At 36.3% G+C, this 21,994-nt stretch overlaps 2 protein-coding genes across 2 annotated transcripts in view; both read right to left on the bottom strand.

Moving 5' to 3' along the window:
* Nucleotides 1-21,994, bottom strand: part of LOC137388405 (uncharacterized) — a 243,550-nt gene that overhangs the window by 138,195 nt on the left and 83,361 nt on the right. The gene's annotated exons all lie outside the window — the stretch shown is intronic.
* The window catches only part of LOC137387076 (uncharacterized), a 28,832-nt gene that overhangs the window by 6,576 nt on the left and 262 nt on the right, over nt 1-21,994 (bottom strand). The window contains exons 2-6 of the mRNA XM_068073369.1: nt 21,599-21,758; nt 21,306-21,492; nt 19,375-19,571; nt 6,002-6,172; nt 5,299-5,407 (exon numbers count right to left, since the gene is read on the bottom strand). Coding sequence (XP_067929470.1) covers nt 5,299-5,407; nt 6,002-6,172; nt 19,375-19,571; nt 21,306-21,492; nt 21,599-21,758 — 824 coding nt within the window. The remainder of the gene's footprint in view (nt 1-5,298; nt 5,408-6,001; nt 6,173-19,374; nt 19,572-21,305; nt 21,493-21,598; nt 21,759-21,994) is intronic.

The following is a 21,994-nucleotide window of genomic DNA, read 5'->3' as shown; positions in this document are numbered from 1 at the left end:
GATGGGCCTGTTTTTTACTACGTAAATACAAATCATCGTATGTAACTCATATATAACTAGCTACTCAAGATAGTCGACGCATCCATATTACTTTCTAAAAAATGCTAGAACCATGCCGTTTAGGGTATAAATACATACAAACCTCTGTATGTATGGGCACATTGATTTTTGTGCCCGTTTCATTCAAGACAAACTACTGTAAAACCTTCTCTGAGCCTTTTTACAAATGTTAGCTAGCTAGCAATTTTCTGCTCTGCACTAGCACTTACAGTGCACGAGCAAGCATCCTCCTCAATAAGTAATAACCCGCACTAAGTTAGCTTATTTTCTTTGAGCACTCTCTGTACCAGCAGCAAAGTTGTGTCTTCCTGGTAAGTTCTGCTTTTCACAACCCAAAAATAATAAACTAGATCAATGGCTCAAGTCAAGTTACTCCAAAGGTATGTGCGTACACTACTGTATAGCAAATAAAGTTTCATTTTTTGATGGCCATTATACGGTCAAGTGTACGAGAGGCCACGTTTGAGAACTGCAACGCACGGCTTTTTTGGTCCAGTTAGGTTTAAAAAGGTTTTAACCAGACTCGCTAAAGGCTATAGTAAAAGCTGGGAAGCGAAAAGATTTTAGTGATGAGAAGTCAAAATTTAATGAAATAGTTAAAAATACATACTGAAACTCAGCTTTAACTAGCTTTGAATGTGTGTTTAGTAAGCTGAACATATTTGAATTGATTTAAAAGCTTATGTTGTACGTATGTCTTGATAGTAAGAACTCCTTACTGTGCGTGCTGCATTTCGTACACACATGAAGTTACATTTGACAGTTTTGCAAGTTATAATCACTAGGTGCACTTAATACAATGCAGCTACTGTAGGTAGCTATAGCTAGTAAAGTTAACATATTGTTTTGTTACTAATTTTTAATATGTACAACATTTTTATAAAATTTTGGACGATTTTTACTATTTTTCTTTGCATTGTGTAATTACAATGGTTTCTATACCCCTACATACGATTTTTTCACTATACAATGCCAACCTTGGAACGGATTAACATCGTATCTCGAGGGTGCACTGTAATGGAAACTACATTACACAAAATAGATGTTCAGCAGAGTTCATCATCGTATTCAGCATACTTTATAGTCATGATATCTTGTGCTATAGGACATCAGGTACTATCATTATTGGTGTAATTTATTGAGTTAAACTAAATATGTGTGATTTTATATTAATTCATATTAAAAATAGAGAAAGAATGAGCTCTAAGCAAAATATAGCAAAGTTCAAATTGTGAAAGTCAACCTCCTATCAAGAGCCAATAATGATCATGTATCTCCAAAGTATAGCAGTATAAGTACAAATGTTATTATTTCCTGTTTAAGGTATAGCCACAATAAATACATATAAAAAAGTATAACTGATTTGTGAATAAAGCAGAGCAAATGGAGCAGCAAAACTAAGTAGTAGTAGCACTCGAGGCTAGTGTTAGGATGGTTAGAACAAATAATCATTGACTGTTTTTACAAAATGCTCAATTGTTTGTTGTATACTGGGTGGATAAGATCTGCTGAGAAGATTTTGAGTAAATGGGCAAATTTTTGTAAGTCACAAGTGCAAATTTTAATCCTTTGGTTGAGCTTATGCAGCTCTTAAGCATTGTCACAATTGTTGTCCCAGTGCTTTAATATCTGAATATTATCATTAACAATTGGTACATTACTTGATATGTCTGTTTCTGGTATCTTGTGTTCTGTGAATGTGTATTTTCCAGCCAGTGTTACTCGTTACCGTTATTGTCATATTGGTGAGACATGTGAATTCTATGCAAGTAATGTAGTAGCCTACAACTGCCATATAATCATTCTTTTTAAAGTCTAACAAGTCTGTAGCTGCACTTTACCACAGTCTGCCTGAAAGCTATGTCAGTTTGATAAGTTTATGGCGATGCAGTTGGTGTTGCTATTAGGTTCTGCAATTTTTTGCAACAATGGCTGCACTTTGTGATATTTCAAGTCTCCACACAGATTGAAAAGTTCTCTCTCTATTTGTAAACTCTTGGATGTCTGGCAATTGGTAATATGGTAACTGGCTTGGCTTTGTTTTACTATCATTAATGGTATAATTTATTGAGTTGAACTAAAAATGTTGTGTGATTTTATATCAACTCATATTAAAAATACAGAAAGCAGAAGCTCTATGCAAAATATAGCAAAGTTCAAACTGTGAAAGTCAGCTTCCTATCAGGGGCCAATAATGATCATGTATGTCCGAGGTATAACATTATAAGTACACATGCTATTCTTTCCTGTTTAAGGTAAGCCACAATAAATACCTATACAAATTTAAAACTGATTAGTGAATAAAGCAGAGCAAATGGAACAGCAGAACTAAATAGTACAGTGTAAAAAAAACAACACCAATAAAAGTAAGAATTAATGACATTGATAACTTACAAATTTAGATCGTTGAGTCATAAATCAAAATGGTGAGTTATAATCCGTAGCATGAAAATTTTAACTTCCAGAACCATCCTGTGTTAATGTATTTTTCAAAATCTTTTTAAATGTCCCAAAAGATTAATATACCATTATATTATCATACTAACACACTTTGTTTATATAACTTAAAAACCATGGTAATACACCGATATGTTATCTTGTCACCTCGTGTAAGATATTGAAGACACTATGAAAACATCACATAACACAGTATTGTGTGAGAAAGCCAACTGTTAAGGAGATAAGAAGCAAGAAATAATTTGCAAATACCGAAAATGCTCTCCATTGTGTCCAATGCTTGCTTTTTTATAATCACTGCTTGTAATTATTTCATCTCTTCTACATTAACTGATAGTATAGTACTTTCTTCTCATCATATCTCGGTATTATCAGAGTATCTCCTGATATACACATGTCATAAACTCTTGAAGAACTTCTCTCTTCAGAATCAATGAGCCTCCCAAGATGCTCGCCTATAAAGAAATATAGCACCTCAATTACATAGTAATACTCCTAACAACCTCACATTTCAATAACATAATCTGGAGGTAAAACATTTCGTGAAGAATTTTTCTAATATGTATGATATATAAAGGGATACAAATAAATTTATTTTTAGAAAATTTTTCACAGACAGTTTATTAGTTGTTATTTGTATCATTTCATTGATAATTTCACCAACATTATAATTGCCAGAGTTATTCAGATTTTATCTAAGTTTTTTTGGTGGCTATCTAATTGGCACCATACGATCATGTTGTTGCTACCTGGCCATAGACTATCACTACAAACACAATATTCATACATGGCACATCCTTCAACTTGGTTGCTACAATGGTTTCCAAAATTACTTCCGAAATTAATCCCAGACGCCTGCCTACAAAAAGTAGAGAACCTACATGTTAATACTCTCAGCAAAGAGTATTCTCACATTTTAATGAAAAAAATATATAAAATCAAAAAATAATAGCAAAGTATGAAAGTGATGTAAATAATTCTTTTTTGACAATGTTTCAAATATGTTTTATTAGTTTTCATTAATTTAATTTACTTGAGCAATTCACAAAACCGTTTCACTCATTTGTCAGATATATTCCGACTTTACCTCAGTTTTTGTGGTATTTTCTAATATTAGACTAGTAATTTCAGCAAAGAATATTCTAACAGCTCAATAGTGAAATCTAAAAGTAGGGCATTTTGTTAGGTAGTCTGCTAGTATGGATCATTAATGAAGTGATGAAATCTAATGTTTTTAGCAAAGTTTCACAGATACTTTATATATTTTTCTTCGTATTATTTGTTTGAGCATTTCATCGATACTATATTGTCAGCTATATTCAGTTCTCACCACTGTTTTCATAGTCGATAGCTTTATGCTATTATAATTTAATACTGCTATAGTCTAACTTTGAATAATCACTACAAACACAATGTCCAGACATGGCATATCCTTCACCTCCATCCTTCAACGATTTCCCCAATTTACTCAAGAAACAATTTATTATCTACCTGAACTCTATAATTTACAAGTTAACTACTGGTCTCAAACCGTAGAAACCAATCACAGATTCTCTATGAAATCAACCAATCAGGGTGTTGGACTATTATACCACCTATGCTATAATTTTTCCTTATGTAGCCAAGCCACTTAAGTCACAACACTTTACTTCTAGACACTTTTTACCAGCTACTTCAAACACATATATTAACGTAGTGAACTAATGTAACCATACCGATGGTATAAGCACAGTGGTAATTAAACAACTATTTCAAGGAATATAAACATTCTATGCAAAAATTGTCAACAAAAGGTGAAATTTACTTCTTAATACGTTTAATTGTAACATAAATAATTAATCAATCAAATACAAAAATTACCAGTATCAGACTGTAGTATGTGCATCTCTGTCTGCTTTGATTGCTTAGTTGTCACAAGGATGTACTCCCCTTTATAACTGGCGACTCCACCTGGCTTATCCAACTCTGTATAAGTCCACACTGTCTCTCCTGTCTGTATATTCACTTTAAAAACTGTTGATGTTTTACAGAATGAAACAACTACAGACTTCTGGTCAGGGGCACACATAGCTATTGTATCCCATCCACTATCTTGTAAACAAGGAATCTGTTTAATAACCTGTCCATCTAGTGAATAGACTGTCAGACATTTCTTAGACCTATCAGGGACTACTACTTTATCTCTGGTTACAACAAGCTTGTTGACACTTATTCTAGTGGAATCAGAGTGATCCCAGCTAGTGATTAGTTTACCATTCCTATTAGTTACCAGCACTTTATATGGATCGACTAGAATATACAGTCTGTCATCATAAAAACACAGTCCATCTATGTACTTTCCTTCTAGTGATGAGAGTGAAGTTATTGAGTTGTCTGACTCATCTATTTTGTATAGAGTTAACCCATTTCCACCAGCATATGTAAATTTGTTACTATGAGTCACTGTGTAGAATGTTGATGGCACAGGTACTTCCTTCTTGAGTTCAAGTGATGTTGGAGGGGTGAGTAGAAAGACAGATATAGCAGCACCATCTACTATCTGTAACTCTAGTTCCTGCACTTGAGCTAAAAGCAACAAACAAGAAAACAAACGAAAAATAATTATGTTGTTATTACATGTATCTTGGAAAAAAAGTTAAATTTGAGAGTTCAAAAAGGTTACACTCACACATTAAACTGGACTTTTTGAGGTTTGGGGTAGCAATTTTTTATTATAATTATTCAAAAAGAAAATTTTTTTTTCTGGTCTGCTGCATGAGTAGATTAATACGCATGACATACCCTGAGCAGAGAGTGTCCTTTGATTGGTCAATGTCAAAGAAGGTAGATCTTCATCTATAAATCTCTTGATCTCATTATATGTCACTGTGAAACTGTTTATTATATCAACCTGTTCAATAATACACATTTTTACTATATAATGTATGAAGTAGTAATTATAATTCTGCGCAGAACCAGCACAAGAAATCAAAACTGTGTTTGTCGGATAAAATAGTCTAAATTGAAATGCTTTTTTCAGCTATAACCAAAACGATATAATAGGTAAAAAATTGTTGAAATTCTGCAGCACTATGACAATTAACAATGACTTTTCTGAGCATTCCAATTATCTTGCAGTTTTCATGTGTTTCGTGAAACTTTATAAGGAAACTAATAACTACATGAAACAAACCTGAGAAACTCATTGATAGTTGGCTAAGCACAGGTAGGCTGGTGAAAAATCCCACATCCTTACCCTCTCACAAAATTTCTTTTTCATTCCATTCAAAAGATATATATATAATGCATCTTTGATGATATACACAAAATGTGGTCAACAATATCCACACAAATTGTAAAAACATGCAAAACTTCGCTAAGTTCCACTACTGATCCGCTACAAGCAGTGACCATGTAAAGTGGATTATCAGACAATCACCTGACTCCACACAAACAGTGACAAAAACACTCCTTATGAAAGACTAAAATGAAAACCTGTACTTACCTGATGTGAGTCCTTGAACTTAGCATCTTGCAGCAGAAGTAGAGTGTTCATCTCTGTCATCCTAACTCCTATATCTCTCTCTATGAATTCTACTAGCTGTTCCTTTGAGGTCCTCCTGTTTTCTACTAGCTGCCTCTCTAGATCATCGTACATTCTACGTAGTTCTGATAGCTATAAACAGTGTATAGTAAGCAAGCTGAAAAGAACAGTGCATATGATGAGTCCATGGTGCAAGTGAGACACTCATGTTGAGCAAACATTATACACAGTGAAATATAATGAAGGACATCTGCGAGAGGCAATTTCACTTTTGAATAAACATGTATTAAATTTGGTATACGCAAATCTTTCTTGTTCCTAATTCATTGAAATTCATATGTTACAATAAATCACAAACCTTGTTTCATCGCGTCAATTTAAAAACACTTAGAACCGAATAAGTTTGCTGTAAAAAGACTTTACTAGTAAACTAAAGAAGATACAAACTGACAGAGTCTATACACATACACTACAGAATGAAAATATTTGATGGTTATGAAAAATCACAATTTCGCGAACAGTCAATTCCGCGAATTATTGAACTCCGTGAACAATTAGTTCTATTTTTAATCACAAGGGAGAATAACTACCGCCTAAAAATTAAAAACTAGCCACTAGGCATACATAGTAAACGTAGTTGAGTTCCAAAACCGTTTTAAAAATCATTGCTGGGGCTTTGAGTTAACCCCATTGCTAATGCATCACATTTCTTTACAGAAATATTCAAGGTTGTCACAAGATATGCAGAATGGCGTCATCGCAAATATAGCCGCTAGGCAGAAGTACTAAACGTAGCCGAGTTCCAAAACTTCTTTAAAATCATCGCCGGGGCTGCGAGTTTTATTGCCATTGCATCGAACTTCTTTACAAAAATATTCAAGGTTACAAGGTTATACAAGGTACAAGTTATTCAGCATGGCTTTGTCATCGCAAAAATCTCTCCTACAGTCTTTTGACATTGAAATCAACTCCATCAATCTCTAACACCGTAGTTGAGGACGATAATGATTCTGATATGGACATTAAGGTATGTATTTGATTTACAGTGCAGATACGTTTTTCTATAATTAACTGCATTAGTTAATTCTTTTGTTTAAAAACTGATCACTTTCATTAAATACTTCAGCTATTGTTTTTGTACTTCCTTAACACTTACATGTATTAATATTTTTTGTGTTTACTGCAGATTGAGAATGAAACATAACCTATTCCGATTACGAAAACTAAAGACAAGTAGTAATATTCATCAAGGCAGGAAAATTGGCAGAGAAGCGACCAGTCAGTCTTCATCAACCACAACTCCTTAAAATCGCTGCAGCAAACATGATTATATTGTATATTTCATTTCATGTATAGATATATTATAATTTATTACAAACTTGAGTGTACGAATAAAATATTGAAAATACAAATTATATTTTACAAACGATGAATGGAGTAAATATAAACAGCTTAGTCCATATGGCAGTTGTCTAGCAATAAAATTAAACTGGTACTCTTGATAAGTGAATACTAGCGTGTAATGGTGCTCTCTGACTAGTTATTTTGGTGATAGCAGCTCTATATCGCTGTCACTGTCGTGGGTAGATGTTAAAGTCGATTATCTCGCTACTACATGGCTGGTAAGGAACTTATCATCAGAACCCTCCTCATGGCTTACTATTGCAAAGTTCTGCCGGTTGGCCAAAAATTTGTGCTCATGAAGGCGTTTTTTGTTCGCTTTTTAAAACATATATATTCTTCTCGTTAGCAGCTGCGGTCACTTCTACATATATTTCAAGACCTTCCTGAAAGATTGGTGATCTTCTAAGAATGACATCTACCACCCTTGCAGTCATTATGCCTCCATGTAGGCTATGATGAAAAATCTCTCTTTCACACTAAAACCAATAACGAAGCAGTAAGGATGGAAAAATAAATAATCCGTTTTACCGAAAAACTAAAGTAAAATTCAACTAATTTAGTGAATGGTTTTGAAAAAAAACTCATTACTTACCACAAGTTGTTGGTTCATCAAAGGCCTCCAAATCTATGAATATTAGTGAAAACCTCTAAACACAGCAAAAAAATTATAGCTTAGCACGATCGACCCATAGTTGTAAGCTAAATAGAAACCGAAACGCAATGTGCGCATGCGTAGGGTTAACTCTTCATAAAGAGTGACAGTTTTCAGCCGCGAATAAATTAATCCACGAATATGAATGAAATGGCAATTTTCAGAAACCGCGAATAAATTCATCCTGTAGGGTAATTATTTATTGTTACAAAAAGATGAAGGCTGCTGTTTACTGCCTAGAATATATGAACAGACACATGTGAAGTCTTAATAAATACTGACTGAACTTTGTACTTGAACAAAATCTAGAATTAATGTGTAAAGACTTATTTCGGCAAAGCAGTTTTACAGAAAGCCATAGTTTTTTTCGACACATAATGATAACGTAGTAATGTAATTGTTATAACAGATTAGGTTATTATTATGATTCTCAGATTAAATAAAACATTTTGTAACGATAATCAAGGATGAGCTTAAAAATATTTTGTGTCCTGACTCTATATTAATACTACAAATTCGCTATAATTACAATAAAAAATTGTTTATTAAAACCAAATTTATAGAAATAGAAGGAACATAATAGCACATGACCTTGACGTTAGCTAGTGAATCAATTAATAGTAACAGCAAAACTTCCGCCTAAACTATATTAAACTACCTGTAAAATATTTGTGTGACTTGAGTAATTGCAACTTGTCAATACCTTTTTCATTGTAACACATATAGACATTGTTAGAGTGGAAAAGTCTGACAAATTACGAAGTCTGCAAAACTAACTCTCTCAAAAAGTTTCAAAAGTTGAATACCAGTTGTTATTGACTTTGATCAGTAGCGTTAATAATTGTTATATAAATCACAAATTATTCTTAGAAAAAATATGCACCTTGTGTCATTTCTTTGATTATTTACTAGCTAACAGATTTGTTAGTAAACATTTATGGTGCTTCATGGTTGTTGCCTTTTAAATATTTCTAAAGAATAACAGGTTGATCAGCAACTAACATGACACATTTCCTGTTGGAACTTGCATGAATGGTCACTGTGAAAAACCTCCACTGTGACCCTGTATTTATTTCTCCACACTAGTAAGAACCAGTCATTTGAGTGCACAAAATATATATTTGCATACTAAAATACAAATGTCCTAGTTAATGTCTGGTGACAAATACCATTTGTAACGAAATATCTTCTTATTTTCTGAGTTGTTCGTTTACCTTGGTCCCGCCTCAAGGTTTCATTAGCTGGAGATCTAATCAGGAGGTTTTTTTTAGTGGACTCTGACCAGTTCTTTGATATAAGCAAGTCAGTAGTTAGCACATCAATCACATTGGTAAACTTTGAAGACCAGAGGCTAAAGTGATTCCGCTGGCTAGCTTCCCTCCTTCAGCCAGTTAGAGTCGACATGCACATCTAGTGGTGATGACTCAGTTGAAGGAGGTAAGCTGGCTTGACTTGTCAGCTCATCTGCAAACTAGCACTTTCTGTAGGGCATAATGCAGGCCGTCTTGGTATGAGTAAAGCAGAACGTTAGGATAACAGCTGGCTGTAACTTAGTGAGCACATCGCTTGCTTTTTGAAAAGTGATTTAGATGCTGTCATTTGAGCTAATGCAGCTGTCACATCTTTCAAGAGTGTTGCCTAAAATGTTAGTGGCCAGCCTCTCAGTCTACAGACAAACCTTCGGCTCTGATATACTTGTATAAATGACACCAGCATCATTATTCAAGTCTATGACTTACCCTAGCTTGTCTATAATAACAATAGCTACCTCAACACATCTTCAAGGGAGTCGTTAACTTCACCTGATGTTGAATCCATCTTGGCTCGAATAACAAAAAAATGTGTGCTTTGTAGAGTACCGCTTAGATCTTGCTAGATAGCAGTCTATGACAAAAATTAGTTATCACAAAATGTCTTTTCGTCTTGATACCATTCTGACATTCTAGGTGCGGTTGAACAAGGCGATGTGGGAGTGACTTACGTGATTCTAAAATGTGCTCAATCTTCATGGTAGTCTAGCCTACACGTTTACTTGCCATCCAGATGTTGTGCTACATGAACTCCCAATTGGTTCATCGAAAGTTGGGAGCTAGATCAAAGGTCCTAGAGATTTAATGTGCTTTCTATCTGACACTGATTGAGCTGGAATAACTGCAACTTCTTCTTGAATCTCTGGCTTACGTGACTGCTTGAGGGATTCACAAATGACTAGCTGCATCACATGTCTCTCCTAACAGCTGGGCCACTCGTCTATACCCGGTGGCCTTGCTTCACTCATTTTAGGCCTGTCATTGGCTTAAGGGGCTACGGCCACGCTCAGCATTTTTGGGCACACATGATTAAGTTGGTGATGACCCAACTTGTCTTAGCGAGCAAACATGTCTCTTCTCAACCCAAAAGAAAACTGGGCTTTCGCACTGAAATTAAAACTTGCACCACTGCTTTATCAGACAAATAGTCAGTGAGACAACTATTGCCTCAGCTTGGGCATGTTCGCCATTTCTCCTGTAGCTGAATGTGACGTGCCTCTATAAGCTTTAATCAACTACAAAAGCAGCAAGTCCTATTTTTCTAGCGCCTGTTAAACAGCACCCTTCAAATTGAGTAACTTAGATTACAATTGTTTTCCACTACCATTTTGTTAATATGGAATGGTATAGAGAAATGTGCGGCTGGTCTATGTGTTACAGATAACACAGTTATGTCATTAATATGCTTTCATACAATATTTTCTGGTCTGTAAATATGTTATGGAACAAAATGTAACATACCCTTCACTCAATTAGAGTACAGGGAACTACCAGGACAAAAACGTCTGCTAGGACCAATGCATCTGACTGAGACGATTGAAGTGAGTGAAGCGTGTCATCGAGTGAAGAGACCAATTACTATTAGGGTCTATTTGTGATTTTTCTTTAAAGTAGGCACTAAACTGGCCAAGTCATCTGCCACTTTCAGTCATGGCCAGGCATATACAGCCTTTGCCAGCCAGCTGCTGCAGCCAGACTGCTTTGCAGTTTAGCACAACTCACAATTTCTGAACAGTCTCCTGACCGTTGCCGCCAGGCTCAAATGATACCAGGGTCAGTGTAGTTGACTGATATTCCTGCCTACCTCAAAGTGAATCAAGGTGTGTGTCTGCCACACATGGTCTCTGAGGAGCTAGCAGGTATGCTGTGCACCACTTAGAATGGCTCTGAGGGGCCACAAAGGCTTTTAACACTCCATCCGGTCTTATCCTGAGAGAATACAAAGTTATGTGCAGCTTCTATAGCATGTGACTCTCAACTTCAGCTGCTCTTTTGTTAGCTGCCCATTGTTCCAATGTGTTTTTTTATATTGCCACCATTGGCCCCAGCCAGATGACTGTAGCTCCGCAAGATTTCATTCTGTGGTGCCTCTGAGTCAATCCGAGGGCGTCTAAAAGTCGCAGAGTGCTGACTGCTCCAACGTTGACAGTTTGGTCTGTCATTTTAAAAGAGGGTTGGCCAAAGCCGCCGACTGTCTCGCACGCGGTGCTGGTGACCACAGTGCTTGCTAGGTTTACTTTGGGTCTGTACGGGAAGTCCTGGTTTTTGCTGTCTAATTATCTGCGCTTACCTGTGCCGGCTCACCATCCCTATACTTAATGAACTTGCACTGTTTTCCATTCTTGCAAATCTGTTTGCGTTGACTGTTGACGCTGTCATGTCTCAGGCAGGCTCGGTGTGCAATGGCGTATCAAAATTTTAGCAAATTTTCTAGCCAGCCTGCTATCTGATTAGACAGTTCCTTTTGTCGTAATGGTGTGTATGCTGCAAAATTTTACTGGCCAAACAGATTTGGAGGTTGAGCATTTCCCGTACGGTGGTACAGTAAGTATTTCCCTGTGGTTCAACCCTGCATCTGGGCAGCCCCACATCTATGCAACATTCAACATCTCTACAGGGCGCTCGCATCTGTGTCCAGGATATCTGTCGGGTCAGGTTGGGATACCCAATGACGGGTGGCAAAGAGATGTTTCCTTTCTGGATTTTGATGGCTGTTTGCTTGTTCTCCTCAAGATGTCACTGTTTCCTTCAGTATTTGGCAAGTTCCACTAGCAAAATGGCTGAACAATAGTAGCAAAGCTAGAAACATATTGGTGGCAGTATCCTCCGGTGTACTAGAACCCATGTAGCTCATTAACTCCTCGAAATGCAGGGCAGTCACATACCAATTGAACATTCTCAGCAATTGTGGGAAATCTGCCCTTATTGACCATATGTTCCAAGTAACCAACAAGGGACTGCAGTAGTTTGTATTTTACCGGCTAAAGTTTTAATCCAGCTTCTCACAGTCGTTGGAACACCTTCTCCAGTGTTCCAAACTACAGGGCAATAACTGTAATGCCGTTAAAGTTCAACAACAGCAATTTCAAGTGAAAAACCCACTATATCAACATCTGAAAGGTTGCCGAAGCCAAGGTGAGCCCAAAGGGCAGGACATTTCACTTTTTACAGCTGGAGCAGATGGCAACGACCAACCTTTTTTGTGCATCGGCATCCAAGAGCACCCACTGATAGCCACTGATCAGGTACCAGGTACTGAACAACTGGCACTCGGCAAAGCTTCAACGCTGTCATCGATCTAAGGATGGTGATAACCAGACTAATAATTATAAATTTTCAGAACAATTTAGAAATCTTTCGAAAAAACTCAGAATCATTTCATTGCAAAGTTGCCCCAAGATAATGTGTGGACACTTTTTTAACATTCTAACAGCATTGTGATAAATAATTTGTTGGAAAGTTCAGCAAATAATCTCGCACGACATTCCCATGATATCGGGAAAATGTTACGCACAATTCCACAAACATTCCTTCTATGAAATTGCATCAAACATACCATAAAACCTCTAATTGAACGCCAAGGCGCTCTATTCTTCAACCTTTCCTCTATAGTGGTGGTCAATTGGAGGCAGCGTTTATGGAGAGGCTTGCAGTGTATTTTTCAAATGGCTCGGCAGAATTTTCGGATGATAAATTTAGTCCTTTTGCGGGCGAAACGAACAAAACTTGCATTTCCTCTCTTTTTCTTGTGGAACTATGTTAAACCTTGTGGCTGCAGTAAATCTACTAAATTACCTCCAACTTGTCAAAGATTTCTTCATAAACATGCATCGAGAAATTTCTCTACCAGTCGATATCTATTGCTTGCAACTGATCTGCAATGATATGATAGCCTGTGGCCTTCTTTGCAACTTGTTGGAATTTTCAATTTTTATTTTATTATAAATTTGAAGACGTTTTTATTTTATATCTATATTTACCAATTTTGCGTGAAAGCTCATTGCACTCATCGATATGTCTGCTACAGTTTGCAGCCAACACTAGCTTGTTATGTGCAAAAGAAGTTGAGTTATGAGCATCGGTTCGTCATAAGCTGTGTTAAGATAGCCGCAAAGATGCTATTTAATAACATGCTATATTTCTGCATTTTTATAATTTATATAATGATAATCTATCAAATGATACAAAGATGTATTCATGAACAAGTGACATAAACGACTCATACTTATATTACACGCAGAAACAAAAGTTAACGTTCTCAAAAGAAAATGATTTCCATCGTTTGCTCGAATAGCTGCGTTCTGATTGTTGCCTTCGAACATCTTCTAGTTGTCCAATACCTTCCACAATATATTATGGCCTCATTTCTTCTTTTGCACTGCTGAACTAGTTGATATTACCGTCTAAACCATTTTTAGGGAAAGAAAAACTCTTATGCAGTGCATTTAACATGTAAAAGTTTGCTCGTTAAACATAACCTTTGGCCAAAAACTTACGGACCGTTTTTATATGCATGTTCTTTTAAGTATTAAGACCGCAATAAACAAGGAACTATTATTAGCCTGAGACAGTTGGTAGTTATTACTATAGACTTAGTTGAAAAGTTCATCTATCATCGTAAACTTAAACCGTTTTATATATGTAGGTTTCTTCGAAATAGAAAAACTGTGTTAAACATGGAACTACTATTAGCCTGAGACGATAGTGATTATTTCTATGGTGGTGCTTTTGAAGTTTTAATGAAAAGAAAAGCGAAAAGCTCTGAAGTTGGACGACAAAAAAATTGATTGTTATTAATGTGAACGATTCATTATTAAAATGATTTTGTGGACACATTTCTATCGATCAGTTAATGTTACGGGTTCATAAAGACCAAAAATAGTCAAAATGACGGCCAAATGAAAGTGGCGTTGAAATAGATGGTGGAACTCTATTTTCCAACATTCTCCCGTAGTGGCAGTCAAATAGAGGTGACGTTCAAAGAGAGATGGCGTTCAATTAGAGGTTTTACGACACTAGCTAACATCCAAAGATATTACATGCAGAACATTAGTGGGATGTAAATGTGCAGGCACTTGCGATCATTATGACAACGTTTCATTGAATGCTTCTTTAACAAAGTGAATACAACTTTACTATAACGTATTGAACATGATCATCCCACAATATTTCTTTCCCATGTTATACCGCTGGTAAATGCCAAAATGTTAGCATGAGACAAAAGAAAAAAGAAAAAAATCAAAATATAGCTATAAAGATCGCTTGTAGTGTTTATCATGATTGTACGCTATAACAAACACACTCTAATGCTAAATGGTTTCTAATGAACCCTAGTCATTTTTGGGATATTTGTAATTGAGAGCGCAAATTGAAATTTGTAACGACCTTTTCTTCTTTGAATTAATAATTTTAATTTAGCACAATTTGTCTACATTATCTTGCTTGTTTCTAAATTTGAAATAACAAACAAATATAATGTTTAATTTACTTCATTTAGGGTAACTTTAAGTAATTTTTCCTTATTAAATAGCAACACCTTAAAAATGAAACATGCGTTTCTGATAGAAGTTGAAAAACTAAAGTTAACTTATCCTTTAAAGGCTTGTTGTCAGGTTCTTTATTGAGATAACGAGGAAAAATATAAATGAGCCAACTAATTAGAAAAAGTACAATGCTGCAATGAAAATGTTATTCAACAGCATTATAGGAGAAACCACGTCGAAAATCTTTTGAAACTTCCTTTGAGCGTAGAAATAATTTTGCACAATACTGTTCCCTTTATATTGCAAATCAATGATATGTGAATCTTTACACCCATATAAAAGTGAATTTTCTTGAGCTTTAAAGAATAAATTATTTGTGAGATTACTGAGACACTCAGTTAAAAGTGAAAATAACGTCGCACCATTTTTCCGTTACATTGTAAGTCAATATTTCGTGGATGTTTACACTCCAAAATTTTAAAGTAACTTTTCTGTAAAATTTCCTGGATATTCGTTTAAAGGTGAAATAATGTTGCACCATAAAATTCAAGCTAAATTGCATGTCAATGGTCTACAAACATTTATGTTTAAACATTACAAAGTAACTTGTGTGGAAAATTGCTGGGACATTCGATAATAATTTTCTTTAACATTGTAATTATAACATCAACAAAGTTTGCTCCCGTAACATTCTATAGAGTGTTATCATAGCATTTTTGCATAACATTCTGCAAAATATTTCTGCGACAAAGTTGTAATGGAATACAGTGAACACCAAATAAGAATTTTAGAACATTATGAAAACATTTGCTTGGAATGTTATTGATGTAATGTTACAAAACCAACTGTTAGATTTGAAATGTCTTGATCAGTTACTGCGCTTAAACAGCGATAGTCTACAGTGTATGTAGAACCTCTACTTCACACCCTTCCTCTAAAACAACACCTTGGCAAGTTGAAACTCTGAACGCCTCAAGTCAACTTCATCAGTTTTTTTTAGTAGGTCTTGAAGCTGCTGGTCTCCTTTTGGTTCTTTCAGCGAAACCAAATGGGGGTTGTTGGATGGGTCAAGTGCCTTCCTATAATATAGTTATGTATTATATGTAGTATATGCGTTAAGTGTCTCTTCTTCATTCTTATTGAAGAGTGAGCAAGATCACCAACCATTCTACCTTACCACACTACTTGCAGCTTCACCTAGGCAGCTTGAACAATTATTCCATGTAGACCAGCACCTGTATTCCTGAGCTCATTGGTCAGTCTAAGTGGTTGTCCTTGGTATGACAAAAGCACCTCCTTGTCTATCTGGTGAACGCAACCCAAGTGTAAGTGCCCACTGTGGTGCTGACTCAAATGTAAGGGGTCGCTCAAATAGATTGAGACACCTCAAGACAGTGTTTCCATTCAGCCATGGACGATTCTAAAATTGATCTTTTCTGGAAACCCTCTGAAAGACCCTATGTACAGTTGTTTCTCACATTGAGTCAACATAAAACAGGTATCTCTGTCCAGCCAGAACCCAAATGTCTCGTACCACTCGCACATTGATGAACTGCAGATGCCCATTCTTTTGGTACACTCCAGCGGGCAGTGGACCACAAAATGCTGAAATTCCATAGCCCACTAGGAAGCCATCAAAGAAACATGTCATGTATGGCATCCTCATTGACATGGCTCACAACACAGACATCTGGTCTTCTCATCCTACAGGCTGACAGGTAGTCAGATCACGCGCAGAAAAGACGACAAGGTCTCATCACCCAGCAAGCCAAAGCTGCGTCCTTATTTAAAACAATTGTGCACAACATGAAAAGTATGTCAATCACTTGTGTGCATAGAAAATCATTAGTGTGTTTGGTACTAAAAAGAAACTGGAAAAACCGGCCCTATAGCTTTCCTAGGAAAAATTGGTTGCATGGGGTTTATCTAGCAGCTAAAATTTAGCCGAATATTTGACCTGAATTATATTTGACCATAGAAACTTGAAGGCAGGTATTTGAATTTTTTGCAGGTTGGTTGACGAGGGGCAGTCGAGGCAAGCCCTGCCACTTCTAAAGCAAGCGCTGTCTAACCCCAATTGGCTAGTACAGCTATATGCATTCTGTAAGAGGTCCAGCCTCAAACTCCATGGGTGGTCACTCCTGGTCCTTCCTTCAGTCTGGCTTACTAACGTTTACTGGAAGCACACTGATGTGTGTCTGACTAGTTTTTCTCTCAGTTGGGATTTCATCCACAAGGTTGCAAGCTTTTATAAAGCTATCGCGGTAGCATTGAGTGACCACAGGAATCTCAGATTTCCTTATTCCATTCAATGGCTCTATGATTTTCCTAGCCATCCTGCCTCTCCGGGTCTGGTCGACAAAATGGTCTTTCTGGTGCCAGAGTTACAATTTTGACAGGCTTCTGTGAAAACAGCACTCAGACCTACTGCTGCATCTATGGGTTGCTTACTCAGCTCAGGCGCTTAGTACTTTTGTAATCCCATCATACATGACCCTTCTTTCCATAAGCTTCAGAAGAGGAAGGTCTTAGTAAGGGTTATCCGTTAAGGTACTATGCTAGTTATGCAGCCGTTGAACCTGCTTTGTCAGTTGCTAAATCAAATGGGCAAGTTGGCTGATTACCATGTCCCTACAACTGACACTTGCTCAGAAAGCCCATTTTCCCAGCCATGACTGGCGGGTGATGCTGTTTAAGTTTTCATCTGGGGAAACTCAGCGCAGGAACACACCGCACCCTCTAGCATAGGTGTGAACACTTCCAAAAGATGACGCTGCATCTATTGGCAGAACTGTTCCAGTAAGCTGCAGAACATCTCTGTGGCCAGGTTGATCCTGTGTGTGTGTGTCACAGGTCACTATGCGCAAGTTGGCCATCCTGCTTCACCTTTATAGTATGCTCTCGGAAGTCAGTCTGAGCCATTTTGCCGAACTCGAACTGAATGTATTAATGACGGTTTTCCCTGGGTTTGCATGATGACAGCTCTTTGTCACCTTTCCAATTATTCTTCCCGGTGGCGAAGTGAAGCGGCCTGTGTCCACTAATGTCCGCAGCTACCTCACAAATAACTTATTAAGTATTTCACATGGCCAGCACAAACATATATACTCGGGTCCAAATTTGGGCTTTTGGCACCATCAATTTCCCCTTCAATATGCCAAACAGATGATATGTATTTTTCTCTGGGCTCGGCACCTGCTTGCTAGCTAGATACCATTTCCCAATGAGCTTGCCTGAGCCAAGTTTTTGTGGACTGTCTGCTATTTTCAAAGCAGCTCAGTCATAATGACACTACTCGCTATCCTTGGGTTTTCCTCCACTAAAACCTTTAGGACAGTGTAGCGAAGCTCATCGAGAGATTCACTATATGGTTTCAAAAAGAGATTATAAAGAATTCTACTGGTGCCAGTGTAAAGGTTCTGCTGTGAATCCAGATTTTTTCACACTAGAAAGTACTGGCCGCTTTGAGTTTGAATTATTGCAATTTTGCACAATAAATAAAAACTTCACAGTTACTAAACGGTGTGTGAATGTAATACAGCAATGTTTGAGAGCTCCTGAACAACTGATACTAGTCAAACACTACTTAGTCCAAATATACATGAAGGGTCTCCGTCTCATGGCTTTGGAACCTGCTGGTCTCTGCTCTTCTGACTAAGACAATTTGGTTAGGTCAACTGCGGGTGTCTCGCCCCGGATGGATTGAGTTGTTTGTCTGTGAGTCAAATATGGGCCGAGTTGTTTGTCCCTTATTTTGGCCACATTTTTGGTCATCTGGTGCCGCCTTTGGAGCTGACTTGAGGCCAAAATAGGGACAAGCTATACTTTTAGATAAACTTTAGCCATGGATGTTTTCATTGCATCAAATCTATTCTGTGTACTTCATTATAACTCCAGCAAAAATGCTAATCTGCCCAAAAAGTTAAATATTTTTACCTAGTCATAAAAATGAACGATGATTTACAAGCCCTATATATTATAGCCGTTGTTATGACAGTAAACATGTAAACAGCCAGAACCGCTTACTTTACACATTAATATATAAGTTGTGTGATGCAACCTGCAGAAGGTTATCGCTATAAATAAACAACACACACATTAGGGAGAATTCATTAGAGAGTTTTTGAATTTTACCAGATCCTACAGATGAGATAACAAAAGAATAAGGAAATTCAGATTCATCTGCACCTTCAATACTTCAAAACAAAACTAACGCATTTCCAGTGCATGATTTCCACACTGTCAGAAATATTCTAACCCAGGGTTCTCATCAAGTTTGCCATTAAAACTACTTTTATTTTCTATAGGTATCTTCTTACCAGTGCACTCAGGGTAATAATTAAAATGTTTCAGCATTCTCTTGCAAATCGGCCAATGTTGTTTATTGGACAATTAAAAAAATTGTACCATCTACTAGCTTATTACCAATATTGTATAGCTGCTGACTTAGCTGTTGAGTCTTTTGAGTAACATTTGAATATCTACCTGTTTATCTCTTGAGTTGTGTAATTGATCAACAAGTTCTTTGGTCTTATTTTCATAGTCTGAGAGTATTTTGATACTGCGTTTGAGAAGGCTGGATAATTCTCCGTCCTTTACCCAAGCCTCAGCTTTTACTTCATCCCTTTTATCCTTCAGCAAATTCACTAACTTCTCAAGCTTGATAGTGGTATGTGCAGAACCTGTAATAGATGAGCTGATAAATAGCAAACTTTTGAAATTTGAAAAAGCATAGAACGACTACAGTAAGCGCTCCTATAACGTATACCTCTTAGAACGTAAACTCCATATAACAAAAATATATTATACAAAGTTTTTGCTTCCTAATACGTAAAACATTTTCTTCAGATGTTACAGCGTAGGTCCGCCAGTCCGAATATCACGGGTTGGAGTATCGTATAAAGTTCTCATTAATCATAACCTTGACCCATGGATACATATAGACAATTAACAGGTAGTACCGCTTTTGGTAAAATGTTTTGTTGTTTTACTTTGCTGTAGATGTATAAACTATTTGTTATTAGTTTTACTTTGCAGAGTACACTTTGTGTTGAGCAAAATTAACAAATTATTATAAATGAACGTCAAAGATGTGCACTCTCCATCAAGTTATTGTAAAATTACCGTGATCATGGTCTATAAAAACAGCAAGATTGATCATAGAAAGGAGATCGTTGAGAAGTTGTCTATCCAAATTAATAACATTGCAGTTATAGTACAGCCTACCAATTAAAACAGCTAAGTCAAGTTTTAGTTTTTTGTGCGCTCAAAGGAGTGAGGTTGGAAAGATCTCGGAATGGATTAGGCAATTTATATGTATATAACTGTTATTATTGCGTAAAATTCATATAACTTAAATGTTACTGGCATGGATTAATTATGTTGTAAGAGCAAGTACTGTATACATGTGAACATCTGAAAATACTTTGATCAAATAGGCAATAAAGATAAGTATATTTATAGAAGGAATCGCTAAACACTATACAATAATAAAAACAAAAAGGTAGTAACTGAATTCATAAAACATCAAAAGTATACTTTATCCGCTTGTAGCTTTCAATGTCATGAAATAGATTTTGACAAGCGTAAAAAGCAACAGCCAGATAATTATAGAAAGAACAAACTGAACAAACTGAGTGATTATTATGCATCAAAGACAAATCTTCGTAGATCAACTCACCGCTCACACAGCAGCATTAAGGATGAATTGATACAAGTCATCCCTCTTCATAAAGTAATTCTTTATCAATCACACAAATTCATGACGTTATTCCTTACCGATCACGCCAATATATAGAGTTATGCTTTTAATTGACAGCAATTTATAGCGCAAGTTAATGCCATTCACAATAAGTCATAAACGAACTACTAATTATCAGCCAAACTAATTTACAAAAAAAACTTGATATCAACGAAATCAATCAGTAGCTATCCAAAATCGATCCCATCATTTCAGAGAGAGATTGGAAACCTGTCACATTTATTCCTAAAATGATCAACCATCATCTAGACCGTTTCGTAGAAAAATTCATTTCAACTAGAAAGGTAACAGCTAACACAAAATTATTCGCACGCATTTAGGTTTTTGCAGACAGATGCCATGTTGTTTCAAATTTGATGAGTGCTGATGTCGAATGAAGGCTGTATTACATAAGCTTCTTCAGAAACCAAAACTTCAGATTACTTGTAATAAATGCTTCATTATGCATAAAATGTTTATTAAGAATGATGCAGAAATTCCCCACTAGAGAACTCACTGTCAATGCATCCCCTTGTATTATCCATACATGTCACACAAGGCTGGTATACACAAGCTTCTTCAGAAACAGAAACTTGAGATTATTTGTAATGAATGCTTCATTATACATGAAACCTTTATTAGTATTGATACAGAAGTTCCCCACTACAAAACTTACCCCCAATACATCCTTTTGTACCATCTATACATGTCATGCAAAGTACTTGAAAGCAAGTTGAACATCCTCGTACGATTGGCTCATCTTGATGTGTAGCACATCTGTGTTCTTCCAACATTTTGGCCTTGTTCTTATATTCCTTAATATCAAGGACATCTCTGTGTAGAGGGAAAAACTGACCATGCAGCTGAAAGGAAGACTAAGAACATAAACAATTAATTGAGAATACTTGTATGACCAACAAGAGGTAAACAAGTAGAACCAGGTTTAAGACAATTTATATTAAAACTAACCTCTAAGTGTTTACTGCACATCTTCCTATTACAGGTGGTACAGTAGCTCACAGCTAGCTCTCCACTTGTCTTATTGTCGACACAAGTGTCACATAATTGTAAGCTGTCTTCTCTATTCATTGCAGGTGGTAACCTCACTAACGTCACGTCAAATACGGCTCTGAAAGTCATGTAAAATTATTAAAGAAAAAAAACAACAAATATTTTAGACACAAGTGGCAAAAACTTGATCAAAAAGCTAACTACTTAGCAATGCTACCGCTACAAAAATCATGCTTGCTAATTTTGACTAAACCCACTTCTCAGTTGAGCAACCGTGCGTAATGAAATTAACTATGATGGAAAAATAGAGAAAGTAGTTCGCATTAAAATCACTGAATTCCCTTAGCCGAAGAC

Source organism: Watersipora subatra, chromosome 2 (assembly GCF_963576615.1).
Source record: "Watersipora subatra chromosome 2, tzWatSuba1.1, whole genome shotgun sequence".
Taxonomy (NCBI): domain Eukaryota; kingdom Metazoa; phylum Bryozoa; class Gymnolaemata; order Cheilostomatida; family Watersiporidae; genus Watersipora; species Watersipora subatra.
Note: the sequence above shows the minus strand (reverse complement) of the source record. Positions and strands in the feature narration are given on the sequence as shown.